The 21,282-nt window shown below is 46.4% G+C and overlaps 1 protein-coding gene across 3 annotated transcripts in view; it reads right to left on the reverse strand.

Annotated features, from left to right (window-relative positions):
* Window positions 1–8,189: 8,189 nt before the first annotated feature.
* Window positions 8,190–21,282, reverse strand: part of CECR2 (CECR2 histone acetyl-lysine reader) — a 95,281-nt gene continuing 82,188 nt past the window's right edge. For 2 of the 3 annotated variants that reach the window (XM_071767487.1, XM_071767470.1), the window contains 10 exons: window positions 18,286–18,415; window positions 17,979–18,016; window positions 17,785–17,876; window positions 17,369–17,495; window positions 15,532–15,959; window positions 14,278–14,406; window positions 13,300–14,122; window positions 9,853–11,263; window positions 8,865–9,044; window positions 8,418–8,657 (listed from right to left, as the gene is read on the reverse strand). In XM_071767487.1, the coding sequence (XP_071623588.1) occupies window positions 8,873–9,044; window positions 9,853–11,263; window positions 13,300–14,122; window positions 14,278–14,406; window positions 15,532–15,959; window positions 17,369–17,495; window positions 17,785–17,876; window positions 17,979–18,016; window positions 18,286–18,415 (3,350 nt within the window). In that variant the 3' untranslated portion in view covers window positions 8,418–8,657; window positions 8,865–8,872. Of the gene's footprint in view, window positions 8,658–8,864; window positions 9,045–9,852; window positions 11,264–13,299; window positions 14,123–14,277; window positions 14,407–15,531; window positions 15,960–17,368; window positions 17,496–17,784; window positions 17,877–17,978; window positions 18,017–18,285; window positions 18,416–21,282 lie in introns of all 3 variants that reach the window. The other variant, XM_071767477.1, reaches the window with a different exon arrangement.

Here is a 21,282-nt window from a genome sequence, read left to right on the forward strand (position 1 = left end):
GGCTGGGAGGGCTGCAACCACTGCCTCATCTCACATGGGAGATTTAATAAACAGCAAATGGCAAGCACTGTTTCGGGTCCAATATGGATTTGGACCACTGCACATGAACTTAAAGAGGCTTCCCATTCCCGCAACAGCCCCTGAGGGTCAGCATATCCTAGGCACAAAGGGGAACCATGAGGGCTGGATTTTAATTCTCCTTCATAGCAGCATCACACCTTGGGCTCTACTCACGGGCAGTCACCCTTTCTAAAGCAAAGAGAGTTTTACACAAGTGTAGGGACCAGACTACCTGTGACCCAAGACTGTGCGGTGGAGGAAGGCACTTTCCAGCACACCTGGGCTGCAGAAAATCCCGCAGCCCACCAAGGACTCAGAGGGAAATCAGTGACACCATCTCATTTCCACAGCTGGGGTGTTCATAGGCAAACAGCTGTGTTTCGGAAGGGGAAACGATCCCAATTAGCTTTCCAGGTGCTCTCTTGTAAATAGCTTTCAGGTGGTATAACTGGGATTGACTGCAGTCGAGGGCTTTGTCTCTCTTGAAAAAAAGCCTTCTGTGTTCCTCTCCCACCCCCATCCACTCCCCTCTTACAAAGGGAGAGGAAAACCATCCCGGAGACAAGAAAACACACATACAGCATGGGTGAGTGCTATTTTAAGAATGTACTTTATACAAAATAACCAATTCATATGGAAATAAAATCTACAGACCTCCAAGGATCAAGCTTTTAAAAAAGTTCTTTAAAAAAATTACCCAACACACAGTATTAAGCTAACTATTGAGGTAACTGTCGCTCTTGGGGAACAAAGGTAATCAGCAGACCAAGACAAAATATACACAATATAAAAATAAATAGCATTCCCCTTTCCAGTATTGACCAGGAAAGTTCACACAACTTTGCAGCAGCAGGAGAGAGAAGAGGATCCCTGACACTGTGCTCTATGGGACAGGGAGGGAGGCAGGGCTGAGAGCTGGGGCTCCTGGGCACTGGGTGATGGAGAGGTGCAACACCCGACCCCCCAATCCCCACCTTTCTGGGGAGAGGAGCACTGGGTCAAAATGCTCCAGCATTAACACCTTCCACTGAGAAATCTGTGCTATCAAATCCAACCTTTCCTAAATAGCATGGGCAGCTGGCCAGCCCAGTGTCTAACAGAGTCTAAGATGAGCAGGACCAGCCCTCAACAATGAAGTCCCACAACACAGTACAACATCTCAATGCAGAGCTCCATGCAGGTACTATTCTCCCCACAGAAGGATGCACAGGTTGTTTTCACAGCTTGTTGTGGGAGGTCTCTGCCATAGAATCACCTCACCCTCCTCTTGCCCTGGGACAGTTGCAACCAGTTGGCAAGGGCCACTGTTTTACCCTTGTGGCTCCTAGACCCTCTCCCCACCAAACAACAAAAACCACAGCAACTTAAGAACAGCCTCACCCAAAAAGAGAAAAGCCCCCCAGTTTTCTCCTTGTGCCTCCAACAGACAGATTACATTCTTTACAAACTTACAATAATAATAATAATAAAAAAAACAAACAACAAACCAAACATCACCAGACTTCAAAACAACAACAAAAAAATGGATGTGGTGGCATAGGCTCTCCTGCTACCTTTCCCATCAATGCCAAGTGAAGCAGCAGTGGGTTGCTCTCTGTCCCCAGAACCATTAAATCAGTGGTGCACCAACACCTCACTCCACAATGGCAGCAGGCACTGCTCTTCCATGTGTTCTGCTTCATGGAAGAGGCTCAACTTCACCAGCTGTCTCCCTTCCCTAACTTCCTGTGCACAGAGGAATCAGGCACCTCTCCCCCTGGCTACCTAAATCAATCCAGCTAGAAAAGTAGGAACATGGCATAGATAAAACACAGGACCACAGAAAGCACCTTGCTCCCCACTCACACTGTGAAGGCCCTCCAGTGAGTTTCACAGCCACCCGCTCCCTGAAACAATAGGGGAAGGTCAAAATTGCACTGCTGCACGTAATTATTGCTCAAAAAAGATCAGGTCGTGGTGTTCGTTGATCTATCAGGGAAGAGAAGCAACAGTTTTCATGGTAGTACACAGTATATATTTTTAACCTAATCCCCCTTGGAGGTAGACATGCCAGGATTGTGTGCAGGAATTCTTCAGAGAGGCCAGGAGCAAACCCTTGCGCTGTCACTGGGACAGACATTGCCATGTCAGGCTGGCAAACCCCAGGGTTGTGAAGGAGAACAATACTCTATTGTATTGAGCTACTAAGGACACCTTAATTTTATGAGCAAAGTAACCATGCACTCCCCACCTGCTTTCTATACATGTGCAAGGGAGGCAGCTGGCAAGTTCAACCTTCTGCCTTTTCACTCATGTGGGCACTGAGCTTTCATCTGCACTTGAAAACAACTGATGCAACGAAGTGAGTAAGGGAGAGAAGGAAGCAAGGACAGGAGAAACGTGGGTGCATGACACAAAAGGGGATAAGAGGACTTCCTAGACTAAAAGTTGAGGCCCAAGCTCCTGTATCTGCCTGCCTGCCTTCAGAAAGGAAGATTGCTCCTCTGATCTACTCAACAGCGTCTGAATGTGTTAGGCGTCTGCTTGCCCTTTACTAATTTGAAGGCCAAAGGAGTCCCTAATGGTCGTTGGTCTTTGTTCACAAGAAGGGTATTTTGGCCAAATAGTCAGTTCCATACTTATTTAGAAGAGCTTCCACTTACTACACTTTTTCTAGCAAGCCATGTGTTTCCAAATAAAAAGGGCAAAAGATAGAGGGACTTGCTAGAGCTGGTGACAGTCCCAATGAACCCAAAATCCTAATTAATCCTTCATCCTCTCTTTCAACGGTGGGTGTAGCTCTTGCTCTCTCTTGGATACACTGTCCACATTGACATTCATGTTTCAAAAAGGGAAAGACCTTTGCCAAAAGATATCAAGGCCACTGCTACAGATGAAGGAAAAAGACCCCTCAGTTGATACAGGGCCAGGAGTTTTAAAACTGTAACATGCTCCATGGTCTCTTAAATACTGCATGTGAGCCAAGGCAGAAGAGTAACCAAAAAGTGTACAGCATCACAGAGCTTGCTACATCTGCACTTCAAAGGTACGCTTGGATGTTACTATTTAGTTCTGAATACATAAAACCCTGTCCTGAACTTCCTTGCCTAGGAGTGGACCAAACCTTGCCCTTCTCATTCCTGGAGCTTCTATTTGGAGACAGCAGGAAATGGGTTCCCTGCAGCTCCTTTTCAGAAAGGGAGGTGGGCAGCAGAGTGAAAATCTGAATGCACAGCTCATTATGTGCTGGTTAAAAGCGTTTTCCTTCCGCATGGGTGGCAGGGGTCCTGCCAAGACTGAATTTGGTTTACTCCCATCTGTATGTTAAACAGGTACAGATGGAGAAAGGCTGGAAGGTCAACTTTTGAGATGCTTATGTGGTTACAATAAGCACACACTCTTAAAGCTTGTCACATGGCCTGCAGCTGCAATGCTACTTTCATAGCCTGCTATCTCAATCTCAGCCTTGCAGAAAGGATACAGTACTCACACCTGCTCTTCAACCACCAGCCTTGTACTGAAAGGGAAAAAGGAATGCTGCAAGAGCAAACTCCTCTACCACCAACGCACCACATTAAAAATCTTTTCAAGGAGTTGCTCTGACTCAGTGTAGACCCAATTGTAAGGTTGCTCTGCAGTGAGTAGAACCAGAAGCAGCCACAATGTCACCAACTCCTCTGTTCTCATCAAACCACCCCTTGGAATGGTGCTTCCCTATCACTCAGTTCAGCACCTTCTCCAGAACTCCACAGTGCACAAGGCAACACTTGCTCCTTCGAAAAGGAAAGCAGAACAAAGCCATTGAGAACAAAGCAACAGCCCTGGCTGAACACAGATGCACACAAGACTGACAGAGATAAGTAGAGGAAAAATAAAAGAAGGTTGCTTTCTAATTATATTTTCATTTTAAATGGAGAAGTGTTTGGATGAGAAGCTGCAGGAGAACTGCTTCCGTCAGCAGAATGAAAGACAGCCTCTGTGCCTAGCTTTCAGATAAGACATAAGAAGTTGATAAGTCTCCAAGACCTTGAGAAACCACACTTACAAAAATATACACAGGAGATTTGTTTCAGAAAGTCTGCATGGGAAAGGCATTTGGCAGATGAGAAAGGATCAGAAGCTCTTCCAAGAAAAGAGTGTCTCCATGTACTTTAAAGTCACAAATCAAACCAGTTGTGCCTTGCAACTTCAAATTTACTTTTCTCTTTTGTCTTCATTGCAGGCTGGTGCTTTGGATTGCTACCGAGTGGTTTGGTGGGTCACACCACAGAATTTATAGACTGCAAACTACTGCTGGACACAGTTAAAAATCACTGTGGAGCCTGAGTGACTCTCCTTCCTAAAATACTTAAGTTGAATTGCCAGGGTTTGAAGTAAGTAAGATGCCTGAAGCTTCCAGAGTCCCAGGGGAAGTTTATACAATGGCATTTATAATGGCAACTGAACATCTTGGGAATATCACATACCACTTGCAAAGGCTGAGGCAGCAGAGAGAGCAAAAGGCTAAAAAAGTTCTTCTGAGAATACTGGAAATTTGGCATCCTCAGGCATGATCAACATATTATATAGTCTTGTTTAGCATGAAATACATAATGACAGCAAAACACATCCTCCATGTGGGAAAAGTAACAGCTACAGGAAACTTTGCAAAACTCAAGATGCTTGCTGAAGAAGGACCAATTGGTAATATAATGTACTACAAGAATGCTGGGGGATGAAAAAGATGACTTCCAACCAGAGCCTAGATTTTTCTCTGTATTGTGTTAAAATATTAGTTAAGATAGTGAGAATGCCATACACAAGTATGGCATTCAAAAGCCAGGATATTTGAAAATGCAGCTACATGTCTACTGCACTGCACACCAACACATGGCAAAAAGTACCACTCTGTTCATAAAGATCTTCCCTTTTACTCTCTTACTCTCTTCTACATCCCTCCTTAAACCCATCTCTTTCACAGTATCTACAAACCAAACCCTGCTCTGCACGGGTTAGAAAGCCATAAACTATAATATTCACATTTTCTACTTCTCCTTGTGCATTTCCACTGGTATTCCACACCAGCAATCTGCTACCATTGGCAGTGTCCCAGTTTTCTGTGACATGTCAGATTGTACCTAGTGGGACAGAGCTGATTTCTGAGGGTACCCCACGTCATCATAAAAGAAAACAAAACCAAAACCAAAACCCAACAAACTCAGACACTAACAAACAAAGCATTTGAAAGTCTGGAAACACTGAGCTAAGATTCTACAAGCAGCTCTCTCTCTTAGCTTGTCCTGTCCCCAGGATAGCCCTATCCCTGTAGCCCAGCCAAATCTGCCCCTAACCTATTAGTAGTTTTCTAATATAAACCATGTGTCCTCACAACAGCAGCTTGTTAGTCACTTTTAGCCACTTTTATAAAAATTACAGACTACATCAAAAGCCATTTACTACAAACTCTTTCAGAAGGAGTCCCTTTACTTCTCTGTTTTGTCTGCCACCTGCAACTCTAATCCTTCCATTATGCCAGATAAGGGATAATATCTTCACACTGCACATCCTATATAGGATCTTCAGGGTATCTATCACAAACACTCCACTATGCTGACCAGGCAGACCACAAGCAATTCTTGCTTTTCTTATTTGTCTCTTGTTTTGATGTGGGCTTGGTATTCATCCAGATACCATGACCATGTTTTCAGTACCAGTTCCAACTGAACGCCAAGAGTGCTTCAGCTTGGCTGGCTGTTTTTTGTTTTTTTTTTTACAGCTTCTAAAAAAACCTCCTGTTCCACAAAGTTCAGAATGAGCTGAATGCTAGGCACTTTAAATATTTGGGTAACTGTCTGTGATACAGAAGACACAGGCTGAAGTAGAGCAGGGGTTGTTTGCAGAATCTACAGTCACATTTCTGGAATTCCAAATACTTTGATACAAGTTACATTATACAGTAATTTATTTTCAAATGTGCTATTTCCAATTATGTTTATTTCTACAATAAACTAAAGATTGTTTGTCAAGGAGAAGCAACTCTGGTTTTGTTTGTCCCATAATTATTGTCTTCAAGAGCAATTATATGTGCACAGTATTTCATAAATAGCTACTGCTGCTTCAGTACCTCCATTCAGGGAAGGTTCCAGCTGCTTCTGAGCAGCTGGGGCATCTCTAGTACCCACTGTTAGTTGATGAGCCAGCAGTAGACCCTGAGATCTGGAAAAAAACTTGGATGAGCCACAGCATGTGTTCTTGGCTGGGGAGAGCAGTTACCTGCTTCAGTCAAAGAAGAACCTTCAGGATCACCTATTCGAGTTCACACCAATACACCAGTGACAGTTGATTCCTGTCAGATGGACACAAATGCAAAAATCACACACACACATACACAAAAATCTCCCTTTCATAATGCAATAACATCATAGATAGATACTGTAAGTAATTCACATTATATTGAAGCAAAAGTACTGTAGCAACAGAGTAGCGAGACTTGTAGGTAATAGGGCACCAATGTGTCAGTCCTTCCTTGTTCTATTTCAAGAAAGTATATTGCTCATCTTTTAGGCTTTTATTCCAAATGCTTAGGATAGAAGGAAGAAAAGCTCAGTCAGATGCTACCTGACACTTCCTCAAAATAGCTTTGCCAACACAAGGTAGATCTACACATCAGGACAAAAGTGATGGGGTCAGTCATGCTAGTGCAATCCAGCTAAAGATACAGATGATAGCACAATCCAAAACAACAAAGCAGACAGAAGAATTCTTCAGAAACCTGGAGACAAAGACTCTTCCTTACCTCCTAGCTGGTACCACAAACTTAAGGGCATGCTATTCTATCCTCACTTCTGCTGCCACCTTTGCTTTTGCTAGCACAATTTGTCCAACATATTGGCACATCCTCCTTTTAAGCACCTTGCTGTCCTCCCCATGCTACCAGCAGCCTGCAGTAGGTCTGTGGTCCCAGCAGATCTTGCTGCCCAATCTTATCACATATCAACTCCACCTTGTTTTACCCCAGCTCCCCCCAAAACAACCCACTGTATTTCCTTCTTAGATTTAAGCATGAATAGACATCTGCAGATGAGATTCCTACCAAACTCATTTGTCAAACCTACATGGGAACATCAGTGCCTGGTGAAGAGCTGGTGCACAGGGATTCCCCAGTGCAGTACTGCAACTGGGGAGGACAGGCTGTGCACGGCCTCAGAGGGAAGCTGCCACTAACTCTGCAGGACACACTGCCATGTCAATGCATGGTAAAGGTAAAGCAAGTCAACACAAGCACATAGCCCTCTCATCCCTCAAGCCCTGAGTCAGGCCACCTTAACATTTATTTCAAACTAGTATTTTCTGGTTCACCCACATTTTGCAAACACCAAATCTTGACTATGTAGGCCAAGAAAACACTCCCACTGCAGCAAAGCAACCATTCCTCCAAAGCAGCTTCGTGCTCCTCCTTCTCCTTCATAGGCAACTAAGATTGGTCAGGACCCTGAGGAACTTTCTGCTTCACTGCATCTTAAGAAGCAAATATAGTCAAAGGACACAGAAAGAAAGGTGGAGGCTTGGCTCCTCTCCTTGGGCAGCAGGGCAGTACAGATTTGCACAGAATTTATTCTACTGGATGGGTGCTGCTCCACACCCAGCTGCACCAAAATAAGTTTAAAAAGATCAGTGGTGCCATTTCTGTTTTTTATTAGAAAATTTAGTTTCTCCTATCAGAAAGGCAGGGATGGAGAAGGGTTCTATACTAGAAGAAGGGACAATGCCATGAGTGTCCCGTCCTGGTTTCAATTCCTAGTCCTGGTTTCCTTGTTCCCCCATGGTGACAGGAGCTGGAAATGCACTCCAGGTCCTGGATCCAGAGAGGTGGGGGTGAGGGTAAGGAAGGAAGGAGGAAGATGACAAGAGGAAGGTGAGGACAAGTTATGCGTCTGAGCAATTCCTGCTATTCAGTCAACAAACCATCAGGTTGTGTCTCAGTTGCAGAGGACAGGAGGAGGACAGTAAGTAAGCCATCACACATTCCCTCACCTCTCTCCTCTTCCCTCAAATCCTCACCCTTATCCTGAAAAATTTGAGTGTGATATGATTGTAAACAGTTAAGGATTCCTCCAGTGCTAAGCCCACTACAAGCTGGGCCCACCCCCTCCCCCATTATGTACAATACATTCACCAACAACAGAAATTTATTTAAAAAGGCAACAGGTTAAATTCTGTAAACTGGATCCAGCTCCAAAACACACACGTTAATACTACAAATAAAATTCCATCATCATCTTCTTCCACCCTGAAAAATATACCTGAGTTTAGCAGTCAATGAAAGTTTCAGCCCCCACCCCCCCTCCCTCCCCACCCAAAAAAACCCCTTCAAACCCTGAACGAGACGCAGTCTCCAGTCACAGAAAGCCACTTGTTTGCAATGCTCGCCCCGAGGTGGCCGGGCAGCTGCTCAGCTGGCTGAGGCCTGGTACTGCTTCAGGTTTCCAACACAAAAGGCTTGGAAGCACCATGTTCCACAGACCCAGGAAGCTACATGCTGCTGGGGAGGGTGGGATGAAGGCCTGGCCCCTTCTCCCCCTTGTCCAAATCATGCGTAGCTTTCATCTTCGTGAGGTCCTTCCTTCCTCAGACTAGCTCTGGAAGAAGAAGAACATGAGTTGGAGGCTTTAAGTGGCAGCTTTAGAAAAGGGTAACATCATGATTGCATGCAACTAGTTCAAAGCTAGCACTATCAGTCCACCTGGGTTCTGTTTTACTGTCAGCTTAGACTACAGAGACATCCCCAACTCCTCTGCAGAGCAGTAGTTGACTTCCCAGCTTCTTCCAGTGCTTCCCACTCTCACCAAACACTTCACTCCTTAACTAAGGAGAAGTGAAAGACTTGCATTTCAACTCTGCTCTCTCTAGCAGCCCTTACTTGATCCAGAGGCAATGCTGAGGGCTTTTGTGACGTCAGATCTTCCCGGGACATGGTTGCTGCAGGCATCTTCGGGAAGGGAACTTGAGCCTGATGCATTTGCATTCTGGAGCCAGGTTGAATGGAGAGAGTTTTAGCAAGTGAACATCAAGAGCAAATCCTTTCTACTTGGTTGAATGCAGACATACAACATTCACATACAAGCATGCACCTCATGTAGTTTTTTCTGGCTTCTCCCCAGAACACAACCTCTAATCCATGCCACTCCCACAATGGCTCTGTTGCAAGCCAAGCTCCCAGCATAGTAGAAAAGAAGGAGGACTGTCACACTGGGACTATGACAAAACAGTAACAGTCAAAGCACTTTCATAAAATCTGAACAGGCAATTTTTTTAGTAGCAGTAATTTTCCACTTAGGAATAAAATGTGATACCCACAGTCTCAGTGGGAAGTAACTTTCTGTGAGGGAAATTTGAGACAGAGAGGAAGGACAAATCAAGAGGAGGGGGAAAAGGGAGCAACATTAAAGAGTTCATAACAAGAGACTAACTTCCAGTTTCATTAGCTACTCTGTCCCACTATGACAGAGATGCAATAAAATTCTTGCACAGCCCTAGATGACATATTAACAAAACACTGTTAGATAAAATAAAGCACTGGTGTGGGGATGGATGGGACAGGCTAATAAGGTCTCCATGATAGTGATTACTACTTCTTTTAAGGAGCTGCAACAAGACTCTCTCCATCTTAAGAGACCTCTTACTCCAAGAGTCTGAGTCACCTATTAACCTCTAAACAGCACTTCCCATCTCCTCTGACTTGAAGCCACGTCCTTTCAAGGATATCCAACACTTATTTTCACCCAGACATCATCCCCCTCCCACCTTGCCTTCTCGCAGAAAACATGCTCTTACCCCGAGGGTCTATACAAGTCCTGGGGTGGCCCCCCCATGCCACCTCCACTGCCTCTTTGCTCCATCAACAAAGCCTGAAAGTGACCCATGTTCTCCTCCCGGCAGCGGTACAGGGGTCCCTCCTGAGAGAGGCCATTGGCCTGGCCAGAGGCTGGATGATGAGACAGATGAGCATTCATGGGTGATCCATACGTCCTGGGCTGGAAATGACTGGCGGGATGCCGGGATGCATATGGAGAGCCAGTCTGCAGCATCACCCCATGAGGAGGGAAAGCTGATGGGCCAAATCCCATCCCCGAACCTAGGTGTGGTGGGGGTGCTCCGTAGAGGAATTCTCCTGCTGCCACCGAGCTTTGCCTCTTTGTGGCTGCATTGTGGTTGTCCAAGTCAAGGAACTCTTTGGGACTCTCCGGCCTTTCCTGGGACTCCTCGGACTTCTCTTCTTCAGGCCCCAGATCCTGCCCATCACTCGGAGATACCTCTTTGGCACTTGCTATGTCCATGCGGTTGGGAGAAGCCAGGGCAGCACTCAGTGCCTCGCAGCCCTGCAAGCCACTGGCAGACCCCCGCTCAGAGAAAGGGGGTCTGGCCAGGGGTGGATGGGCATTGGGGTGCCCGCTGGGGCTGGCCTGGGGGTGGAGAGGCCTCTGCCAGTCTGAGTAGCCCTGTGGACAAGCGTAGTAGGGTGGTCGCTGGTAGTGATGGTAGGAAGGCTGAGGCTGTGGCTGGTAGGGGTAGGGAATGCCCTGAGGGGGTCTGTACCGGGGGAAGACGCTGGGGTGGGCGCTGCTTGGCTGGAAGCCCCGTGGGGAAAAATGCTGGGGGTGGGAAGCAGGAGGAGGTGGTTTGCCCCCCATCATGGGGCCAAACCCCTGCAGGCCCGGGTTGATGTGGTACCGCCCAGCCGAATTTGGATATTCCAGACCGGGCACATAGAGAGGGTGAAACTGGTTGGGGGTGGCCCCGATGGAGCCACCAGCATCCATGCCAGGGAGGCCAGTGCCCTGCCCCATGCAAGGCACGGTGGCTTCAGGCACAGCCTTCCCCCCACCACAGAGAGGCTTCTCCAGCAGGTTGGCAGCCAGCCCCTTCCCCTCAGCGCTGGCTGCTGGCCCCTCACCCACTGCCCCATTCTCAGGCAGGGGACCCCCTCTCTCAGAGTTGGGCACCGGATCCCTCGTGCAACCCGGGTCACCAGCGTAGCCACTCTCAGCTGGCCATGTGCCCTTGCCCTGTCCTGGTTTCAGGTCGCCCTTCACACTGGAGCAGTCCCCCTCCCCGTCTGGGAGCAAGGTGTGCCTGGTGCACTCCATGGGCAGCGGGGGCTTGGAATGAGGTAGGAGTTTGGCATAGGCCCCATCACGAATGCCGATGCACTGAGCCTTCTCGTCCATGCCTGCCTGTGGCTCCACTGAAAAGAGAGGGGGGAAAAAGTCACGTATTGGTCTAAATTTGGAAATCAGCCCCCACATACATACACATACACATGCCTACCACCCATGGTCATCCAAAGCACACATGCCAAAGGCTAATTCCTGCCAGCTTAACAAGGTCTACCAAAGCCTAGCCTGTCAGTATCTTCTGCTGCTGCTGACCCAAAGTTGCTGAGTCTAACAAGTCCCTAACATGTTGATGTAGAATGAAGCCTGCTTTCTGAACTATGCAAATTGAAGAGGAAAAGAAGTGACTATCTAAAGCCATGAAAGTCCTTCCACCAAAGGCTTCAAAGGACATATTTCAAATTGTACAATATTCCGTCCTCTACTCAAACCTGTCTACAGGACTGTTGAAGTATGGCACCAGGGCCACTTGTCTCTTTGTGGGGCTGCAGCCTCTCTCCTGCACTCATCACACCCTCTTCCCTTCTTTAGCAATTCCAAAGTACATATCTGCAAACTTGGGTGGTCTTTTAGTAGCCACTTCTTTTAAAAGAGTTCTTTTAGAAACTACTCACGTGGTTGAAACTCTACGGAAAAGATTGCACACGTGGACTGAAACCTAAAGATACAAACATGCTGCAGTTTGCAAGCCACCAGAAAGTCACCTCCACCACTGTAATGCTGCACACTTGGATTTGGTCTGACACCTGGGCATGCAGAGGCTGCCTAATGGAGAGGCACAGCTGGGAGATACCATAGTGGGGTATGGAAGAAGCCAGGATAATGGCAGTCCACAAACCTCATTTGCCCACAGCTTGGGTAGAAGCCCTGCCACATACTGAGATGCTGCAGAGCTGATTGCAGCCATATTTTAACCAACTGAGATTTGGAGATGTGACTACTCTGCCTTGCAATCACTCAGTGTCCTCCCCTGGTCTCTGTTCTATATCCAGCACAGTTAAATGATGATGACTTTTAAACAATGCCACACAAGGAAAGAGTTTCCTCTTAGTGTAAGGCACACAAGGGATTGATAAAAGATGCAAGGGTTTTGATGTCTAGTTTACCAGATAGAATTAATGAAAAAAAAAATTTTTTTTGATCTCTAGGGTTTTTTGATCTCTACTTTAGGTTTGTTTTATTTTTAAGAGGTTTTTTTGATCTGTACTTTACCACCTAGAATGAATGAAATTCAACCAGAAAGAAACTTACAATGTCATCCCTGTCATCCCACTTGAACTGACACAGCTGCTCAGGGGCTTTCGGACAGTCCTGTCTTGTCAGGGTTTGGAGATATTGAGAGCTCAAAATGCACATGTGCATTTCAGAGTAGAAGCCATACTGACATCTAGTCCAAGGACTATATTTATACCATTTAGTCACATAATGTCGTCTTCCCTTACTTAACTCTTTGCAGATTAAATTTTTCTATTAACTCCAAGTGAGCTCTAGAAGCATCATAGCTTACGCTTTGCATTTGCATTCCATGGCAAACTGATAGCTTGCAGGTATAGCTGGGACAGAGGACATCCCTAAGCAGGGTACAATGAAAGAAGTCTTAGAAAAATCTAAGCAATGGCTGAAGCAAAAAACATACTCCAATCTAGATTTAAAAATTAAAAAGATGTGTAAAAATGCATGTCCCACAACTATTTAATCAAGAATTTAATTATTTTTCTAGAAAAAATCCTGCTTTACTTTTTGTGCTTCAGCCACTGTTTAGACTTGACACCAGTAAGCCTTAAAGTCAGAGAGTATTTTCCCTTTCTCTAGTGGTGCCAATAAAGGCATGTTTGCAGACAGGGGGTTTTGTGCACCTGCAGAGGAGTTGCAATGTTTGGAAACCTACAGGTTTGGAGCCCAAGAGTAACAAAGCTGGCACAGGGGTGCTCATCTGCCCTCCTTGCAAGTTTACACTGGTGGGCAGAGGGTCTGTCCCAGCATGGAGAATGGCACAATGCAGCAGGTGGGAGGAATGGCTGGCAGCAGGCAGGCGGATGGCGGGCAGGGAAGGTCAAACACTACAGGCAGGGGCTGCTGTGCTGGCAGACAGGGACTTGAGTGTTACCTTGGTTGCTCTCTGGCTCCATGGGCTGACCGGTTGGATCCTGTGAGCTCCCATTCCCTATGATGGGTTTTGGTGGCTGCACCCCAGCAGCAGAGGCGGCGTGAGCCAGCTGTGGAAAAGGCCCCGGGAGGTGCGGCGGGGGCGGCTGGCGAGGGTGGTAAGGCACACCCGGTGGGCACACCCGGGACGACAGCTGCTGCATGGCAATCATCTCTGGGCTGTCCATCATGGAGTCCCCGCCCTGGCAGCCTCTTTGCACCTGAGGCAGTCCCCCAAACAGAGCAGCTGGTGGCTGTGGTATCCTCTGGCCTGTGGCTTTCCCAGGCGGTCTGATATACCCTGAGGGAGGCACCCCGTGAGGTAGAAAATTTGATTGCTCAGTCCACTGGCTGGGAGGCAGTGGTGGCCTCATGGCTCGGGGGTCCATCATATGACCCAGGGTGTGGGACTGAAGCGAGGGCCCTGGCCCCATAGATGCCTTCTCCTCTGGTGCCACGACACCCTGCCCAGCAGGGCCGTGGCTCCCATTCCACAGGGTCGGGTGTGCGCGGTTCAGGTACTTGTATGGCCGATACATGTGCCCTGGGGGGACCTCTGAACCCTCTGGCGGCCTCACAGGGGGCCCATTGTGCCTGGGGGGCAGGAAGCCCTGCTGGAACTGGGCTGGTGGGTAGACAGCATCAGGCGCGGGGCCACTCACACGCCCCAGCTGCAAGGCACCTGGCCGGGGTCCAAGGCCGGTGACGTGGGTTGGTCCTGCACATGCCTGCTTCTCCGGGGCAGCCAACCTGTGCCCACGGTGCTCGTTCAGTCCCACAGCCGGCTGGGGAGGAGGGAGGGAGGGAGGGAGAGAGAGAGAGAGAAATAGAGAGAGAGAGAGAGAGAGAGAGGGTGAGTCTCAGGGAGAGCTGTGGCACCAACAAGCAGAGGAAACCTGGGAGTACCGGGGTGCTGGATCCATTGGATGCAGTATCTTACCTGCATGGCAAAGTGCTGGTGCTGCTGGACCGGATCTCCAGGATGGGGCTCAGGCACTCGTGGTGAGCCGTACAGTTTCGTGGGATCCAATCCACGCAGGGGACCAAATGTTCCTGGCACAGCTGGTCTCTAGGGGATGGTGACAGGTGCAGGAGGGAGGAATAAAACAATGTGTGAAGTGCAGAAAAGCAGCAGAGGTGCTGCAAGTGTGGGGAAATCAAGACTAGAGGAAACACATAGGTGAGCAGATGGGCTTTCTGGGGACACCGTGAAAAACCTGTAGTCTCTTTCCCATGAGGTGACACAGCTTCCTTGCCAATGCCACTCTCTCACACCCCAGCCATGTGTCCCTGAGCTCAAGGTTGCAATACACTCACTTGCCACCCAAATATCTGGGAGCAAGCAAGCAAGACTGGGGAGGGACAGTGGTTCCCTCCAAAGAGAGAAATGGACCACAAGAGTACACAAGCAGGACGACAGGGGAACAGGGGAACGTGCTGGATTTCCTTCAAAATAATCATCGCCTTCAGCTCTCCTGCTGTCTCCTACTATCTGCATCAAAACAATTGCTCTAAAAATTTTGTTTGATCTCCAGCTAAAAGGGTGAGGAGTAGCCTGGATCTCAGGGGAGCAGCTGGTACACCACAAGACTTTACTGGTTAAAATGGAAAAGGCAGTGAAGGATGGGTGAGGAACATCCCAGAGGGGAGAAAGAACAGATGGCATTCAGAGAAGAAATGTTGGGCTAAAGGGAGGTCACTGTTGCAGTCCAGGTGCAGGCCTTGTGTTTGATTTCATTCACTGCTTTTATATATACTCAAGACACAAAATGCAGTAATACACTGATGGCACAAAGCTAACAGGCATCTGTAAACAACTGAGACAAAAGAAGACCAGCTTGTTCAGCATCATAAGCTGGAGGTTAAAAGAAGAAATGTGACTGCCTTCCATGCACAAGAGGGTAACTATCCAAGGAGAGAACTGTGGGAGCCAGGGCTGGCACAAGACCATCCAGGAATTTTGCTGGTCATGGAAAATGTTAGGAGACTGTTTCCAGCTAGTCTGGCAAAGACCAAAACTTTGAAACTAAGGGTTGAAAAATTTCAGCTCTAGTAACCATAGCCCTGACCCTTAATCTCTGGGAAAAGGTTCTTGCCATGCAGTAGGGATTTCACAGTAGACAGCTTCCATCCCCCTTTTCCTCACTCCCTTCACAAGCATGATGGGTGAAGATCAGCAGAAACTGCTCCTTACCATCTGGCTGGGATGTGGCACAGGGCTGGGCATGCTGCTGTACTGCAGAGAGCGAGGGAAACCTCGTCCATTGGAAGGACCAACTTCTCGAGGAGGCTGCATTGGGTTGCCACCAGGATCCTCTGTAGAGGATGAGGAGAAGGAGGAGGAAGAGGAAGAAGAAGCAGGAGCCCTTGAAGTAGCTCGATATGGTGGAGGCTTTCCTCCATTTTCCAAGCGTTGCTGCCTCTTGCCTGGTCCGTCTGGGTCTCGTGACCGAGTCCAAACACTGCCTGTGCTGGAGCGGCCAGTCCGACGGCTCCTTTTCTCTCGCCTCCCATCTTCTCTGATCCAAAACTCCTCATCCGTGTCTCCATCTTCCCCAGGGAAGTGCTTCATCATTGCTCGGTGGAAACACCTCTCCAAGTTGTAAGCCATCTTGGTATATTCTGCAGTCAAAAAACGCAACAACATGAAGGACAGAGTCTTAAAGAGAGAAACGATTAAGCAACTTGCCCTCTCTGATAAATTATTTCCTCTCCACAAAGCTTCTTTGAGGAAGACTTCTGTTTCCAACGAGTTGGCATTGGTTTACATTCTTAAACTCGATAAGCAATGCAGCACCAGATTTGTTCAGTAACCCCACTGGAGGACAGGCAGATAGACATGACAAAGTACCATTAGCAGCACTGCCTGCAGAGTCAGTATTAACTCAGTGTTCCAGCATAGTGCCAAAAATTACATTACGAGAAACACCACTTGGGCTCACAGAGATGCATGACCTGCACAGTTAGCCAACATAGTGCTGAAAGAAGAAATGTGAACTATTTGATTATTTGATTATTTGAACTATTATTGATTATTTGAACTATTTGATTACATACAGAGGCTTTTCTTGGACTTGTTCAAATCTCTGTTGTATGCTACAAGACAGAGGACAACCAGCAAACATATTTATCCATGTAAAGTTTCCAAAGTACTTGCTGATCCTAACACAAAAGCTATTACCAGCACCAGTGTCCCTTTTGCATCATTTTCACAGGACAGTTCTGCTCAGAGGGACTCCTACTTTTCATTGGAGAGGAGAAGAAGGAAAACATATGTGAGGTGTTAATGATGGGGGTTTGAAGCAAATGAATTTCTAGTTGTTTCCACTAAACTAACCCTGACGTTTCTCAGGAAACAGAGCTCTCCCAGTGGTGGTGCAGGAGTGCTCTTAGTTGGGGCCCACGTCGACAAGCCAGGTAGCTCTAATTTCCCTTTCAAGGTGATGCTGGTAAGACAGTCTGCAGTGATGACCCACTATATAGGAACTGATTTCTTACCTAAACAACATGTAGAATTTTAATTGTCATGGCAATTAAACCTAGTGTTTCCTATTTGCAGACTCGTGTAGTTCATTCAACATCCCAGGAACCTAAAAACTACATGTTCCATCCAAAGGATTCTCTTTTCGGTGGTACTCAACAAACACTGTGAGCTAATGAGACCCCAATACCTTTCAAAGACTGTATTAGATGTTATAAAAAAAGAAGCACACAGACACACACAAGCACGCAAAGGAATGAGCTCAGAAAGAAAAAGACTTTCTTCTCTTTGTCTGTTCTGCCTTCACTATCTACCAACATGGGAATCCCTTAGTATACCATACCCCAATTCAGTATGACCAAATTGTGCTAAAAAGGCTTGCTAAAACCCCAGGCCTTATTACTCAGAAGCTTCTGCTCTTTCATCTGGCCTCCCAAAAATATCCTGAAAGAGAACAAGCACAAATTAAGTACTGGTGAGTAGGAACAGATCACTGCTTGCTTTGACTAAGCGGTGCAAATGAATGAACTCAGCATCTTACTGCTCTTACCACTGCCTTCACCATTGTACTTAAGACAGTTCCTGAACATGGTCTTCATATCACCCACAAATTCCTCCTTGGTGCAGTACTGACCTCCATTCAACTTCTTCTCCATGCTAGAGATGTCCATGGGGGCCTAAAATGCAACAAAATCTCTCTTCAGTTACAGCAAGAGTAGTGGGCCTCATACAAAACTGCATAAACAGTTCCCTCACAGAGGGGGAATGGGGAGTGGAAGCTGCTCTCCTGAGAGGCAGCCTCTCATCTTTGCCTTCCCTGACTTGTAAGGCTAGAAGGGACTACTGGAGTCATTCAGTTTGACTGTGAGTTTTGACACAGCCCACAAAACTTCAAAACATTTACAAAAACACAGCACTCCAGTCAACAAAGTGCATCAGTCAAGATGGCTGAACCACTTTCTATACCTTAATAATCTGGTAGTAGTTGGGAGCGTATGATTCATCAACAGGCTCCAGGAAGGGCCAAGAGTCCTTGTGAGCCTTCACCACATCTAGAACTGTCAGTAACAAAACAAAGGTGAGTGGTTACACACACACACCCAGGTGAGTGTGTCACTTTGAGCAAGTCATGCAAAGGGGACAGATGGAGCAGGACTAACCTTTGTACATGGCTGTGAACTCATCATCCAGTTCAAAGCTGTAATGGGAAGCGCAACAGTGAATTTGCAAGTTGAGGACACACAAGACATGCTCTCATACTTCATCTTCCCTTCCATCCCATGCACAGTGCCATAATGCTGACGAAAGGTCCTCATCACAATCATTCCTCTAGAGCGGACCAAACCCAGATGTTTCTAAATTTATTCCTTGCTATTCTCCTATATCAATTCTGCCTCGTCTTTCCTTTTCTTCCCATGCTCGCTACTTCAATGAACTTGGGTGCTGCATGCCCAGCTGCATACTCACAGATCCTTAGTCCTTCGGTCTTCCCTGGTAGGGGAACTGGGATCCAAGTGGGAAAGTTCAGGGGGGAGCTCCTTTCCCTGTGCCAGCAGCCAGGCCCGCTCTTCACGAAGCTTCCTCCTCCTAGCCCGTTCTGCAGAAGAGAGGAGGGAGAGTTGGAAAACCATTAAGCAGTCCTTGTGAACAACATCTTGCAGGGAAAACAAAGTACTACTGCAGCTTCTGAGAACCTCAGTGAAATGTTCTATTTGAGCAAAAGCAGCAACAGCACAGGAGCAGAGGTAGAGAGAACACAGTGCACCATTCTCATTTTCCCTTGACTCACAATCACTGATTTTGAAGCATTACTGTTAGACAGATGCTCCCTTAGGCAGCTCCCAGCCAAATTCCTAACCACTGTGTGGTAAAAAGAGAAAAGAAGTTAAATGCACGGGTGTAGGAACAGATCAGCACTGTGGAAAGAGATGGCTTGCTGAATTATTATCCTTAACATGCTTCATCTCAGCCAGATGAACCCAAGACACTGAATTGGATGAAGTGCTGAAGGAAGGGTGAAATTCTACCAGCTGGGTGGCAATGAGCAACCAGGGTCATTAATATCCTCCACCACCACAGCTAGCAATGGGCAGATTGCTCAGGTAGGCCTTCCACAGCCAGTGAGCAACCTGCCACACAGGTTAAACAGCTTTGGTTTAAGAGGTGAGAGACAGGAAGAAGCAACGCTGGTGATACAAGCTGTGGTTTGCATCCAGACAGCTGGCTAGCAGATTGCTTCATAATAGAAAGTTTATGGGCTCTTATGAACTTAATTTCCTTTTTCTTATAGGAAATCTGAAATCATTTGACACCTGTGGTTGTACCAACTTTCTGTATGAGCAGAATTCTGTGAAAGTAATGTTCAGGAAGAGATGAAATCAGAGTAAAACCATAGCAAACAGGTCACTTTTGGGGAACACCCAGAGTGAAAAAAAGATGGAGTATTCTTGGCTAATACCTTCAAGCAGAGATTCCATCTTTGGAAAATGCCAGACTCAAGAAGCACCAGCTCTGGTGGAAAAGTATTGATTTACTGTCTTACTCGGCCACATGAAACCAAACGTGGGATAGGGGTTGAGGGATAGGATGGGGAAAAAAGTCGGTATTTCCAGGGAGGTCCATGACCAAAAATTTCTAAGACTGGTAAAAGACAGTCCAAATTTCCCATTAGAAGACTCTGGGTGCCATTGAGGTTGGGAGGACAGGACTTGTATCTAAGATGTCCTACGGAATCTAACCACATCTATAATAACATTTAATGATAAGAAGTCCAACATCAAACTACTGTTAACAGAGGTAAGGTGAGATAGATACTAGAAATCCACCACAGTCTGCCTAAGGATCTGACCTGGTAAACTGACGGTAATCGGGGAGTGCTACACTGTTACAGACAGGAGCTTTGTCAGGATTAATAGCAAGTCCAGAAAGTAAGTAACATAGCGTATTACAGATCACGAGCAGAGCTCCTTGTCCTGCTGTTCTGTTGGCTTGGGTTGAGTCCTGCCAAGAAGCTTTCAAAATCTAACCCCTGCCCGAAAAAGTACCTCAAACAGCTAGAAAGTCATGTGTGAGGGGTAACGTTAGAGCAGCATCTGGGAAGAGAACTAAGAAACTTTAACCTGCTGTTGTAGAAATCTTAGAAACCTGCTTTAACTCATAAATCCAGGAAATACAGATGGACCCTGATGCTCACGACTCAGGACATGTGTTGGAGTTGGGGGAAGTGAAATCCCAGACTGGAAACAGGAACATGATCTAAAAACAGGCATCCAGTCCAAAACCAAGAAACAAGTGAAGTAATGATGAAGTTCATCAGTGAGCAGATATTTCACTCTGTGTTTCACATCACTGCTCTACAGAAGGCCTTACAAAATTAATGTTAAATCCCAGACTGCAAAATATAAGGAAATCTTTTTCACCCTAAAATCTCTGTCGATGTATGTCCATGTATTGTCAAAAAACAAGTTTGAACCATGCAAAACAAATGGTTTAATTTTCAAATCACTTTCTGTCCATCATAAGAACCATCATGAAAGTAAATGATAATGGAGGGTGTGCTTAGCAATATGGAAAGATGGCTAAGAAGCCAAAGTTTTACCTGGATAGCTGTCGTTTCTAGGGATGAAAAATAGGGAGGAGAAGATTGAACAAGTCAGCCATTTAAATAAACTTTCCAAACAGCTTTTACACCAGCTTAAAAGGATACTTCTGGCTTAGCCTAAACGGACTAGAGCCAAGTTTAAACTAAACTGAGAGACATGGAACAAACCAAAAAAAGAGCATCTCTGCCAAGAAAAGCATGAATGTAAGCTAAGTGGACTTAAAACAGTTTACTGCCCCAATCCCATACCAGTTTCTTTGAGTGGTTCTGGTGCCTTTGCATCAGATGATGCAGTGATTGCATTTATCCAGAAAAGGACACAGTTTTTACCAAAACAGGACCTTTTACAGGTAATTTATCTTTGCAGCTCTTCTGGAACTTCAAGATTAATTTTTTTTCATACAGATGGAGAATGAAAAGTACAGAGAATATGAAATTTGCCAAGGAGAAACAGATATCTGTCACAGATAGAGCAGCTGAATGATTCTGTTTAAAGCACTGGATTAGATAGGACTGGAAACAAGGAATATATGAAGGCCAAGAAAGTAATTAGATTTTCTAGAGGTTGGAAAGGTAAGCAGGTAAAAGAAACTATTCTTAGATAACATCTGTTCTGCCACAAAACATCTGGTAGCAAACTGTTTCATCTTGGAAAGTTTACAAGGTTTGCACGAATCTTGTTTCCTTTTCTGATTCTTTATCCATTTAAGGATTCACAAGACCAACACCAACACACACTACCACTGAAGTTTTCTGAGGATGTTCAGCCTTTCCCTGGAACTGGAACAGTCCAGCCAGCCACTGGGGCAAAAGCAGCAGATAAAGAAATCCCTGTAGGAGAGGCTGACAGAACGAAGGTGGTC

This window comes from Heliangelus exortis, chromosome 1 (genome assembly GCF_036169615.1).
Source record: "Heliangelus exortis chromosome 1, bHelExo1.hap1, whole genome shotgun sequence".
NCBI classification, from domain to species: Eukaryota; Metazoa; Chordata; class Aves; order Apodiformes; family Trochilidae; genus Heliangelus; species Heliangelus exortis.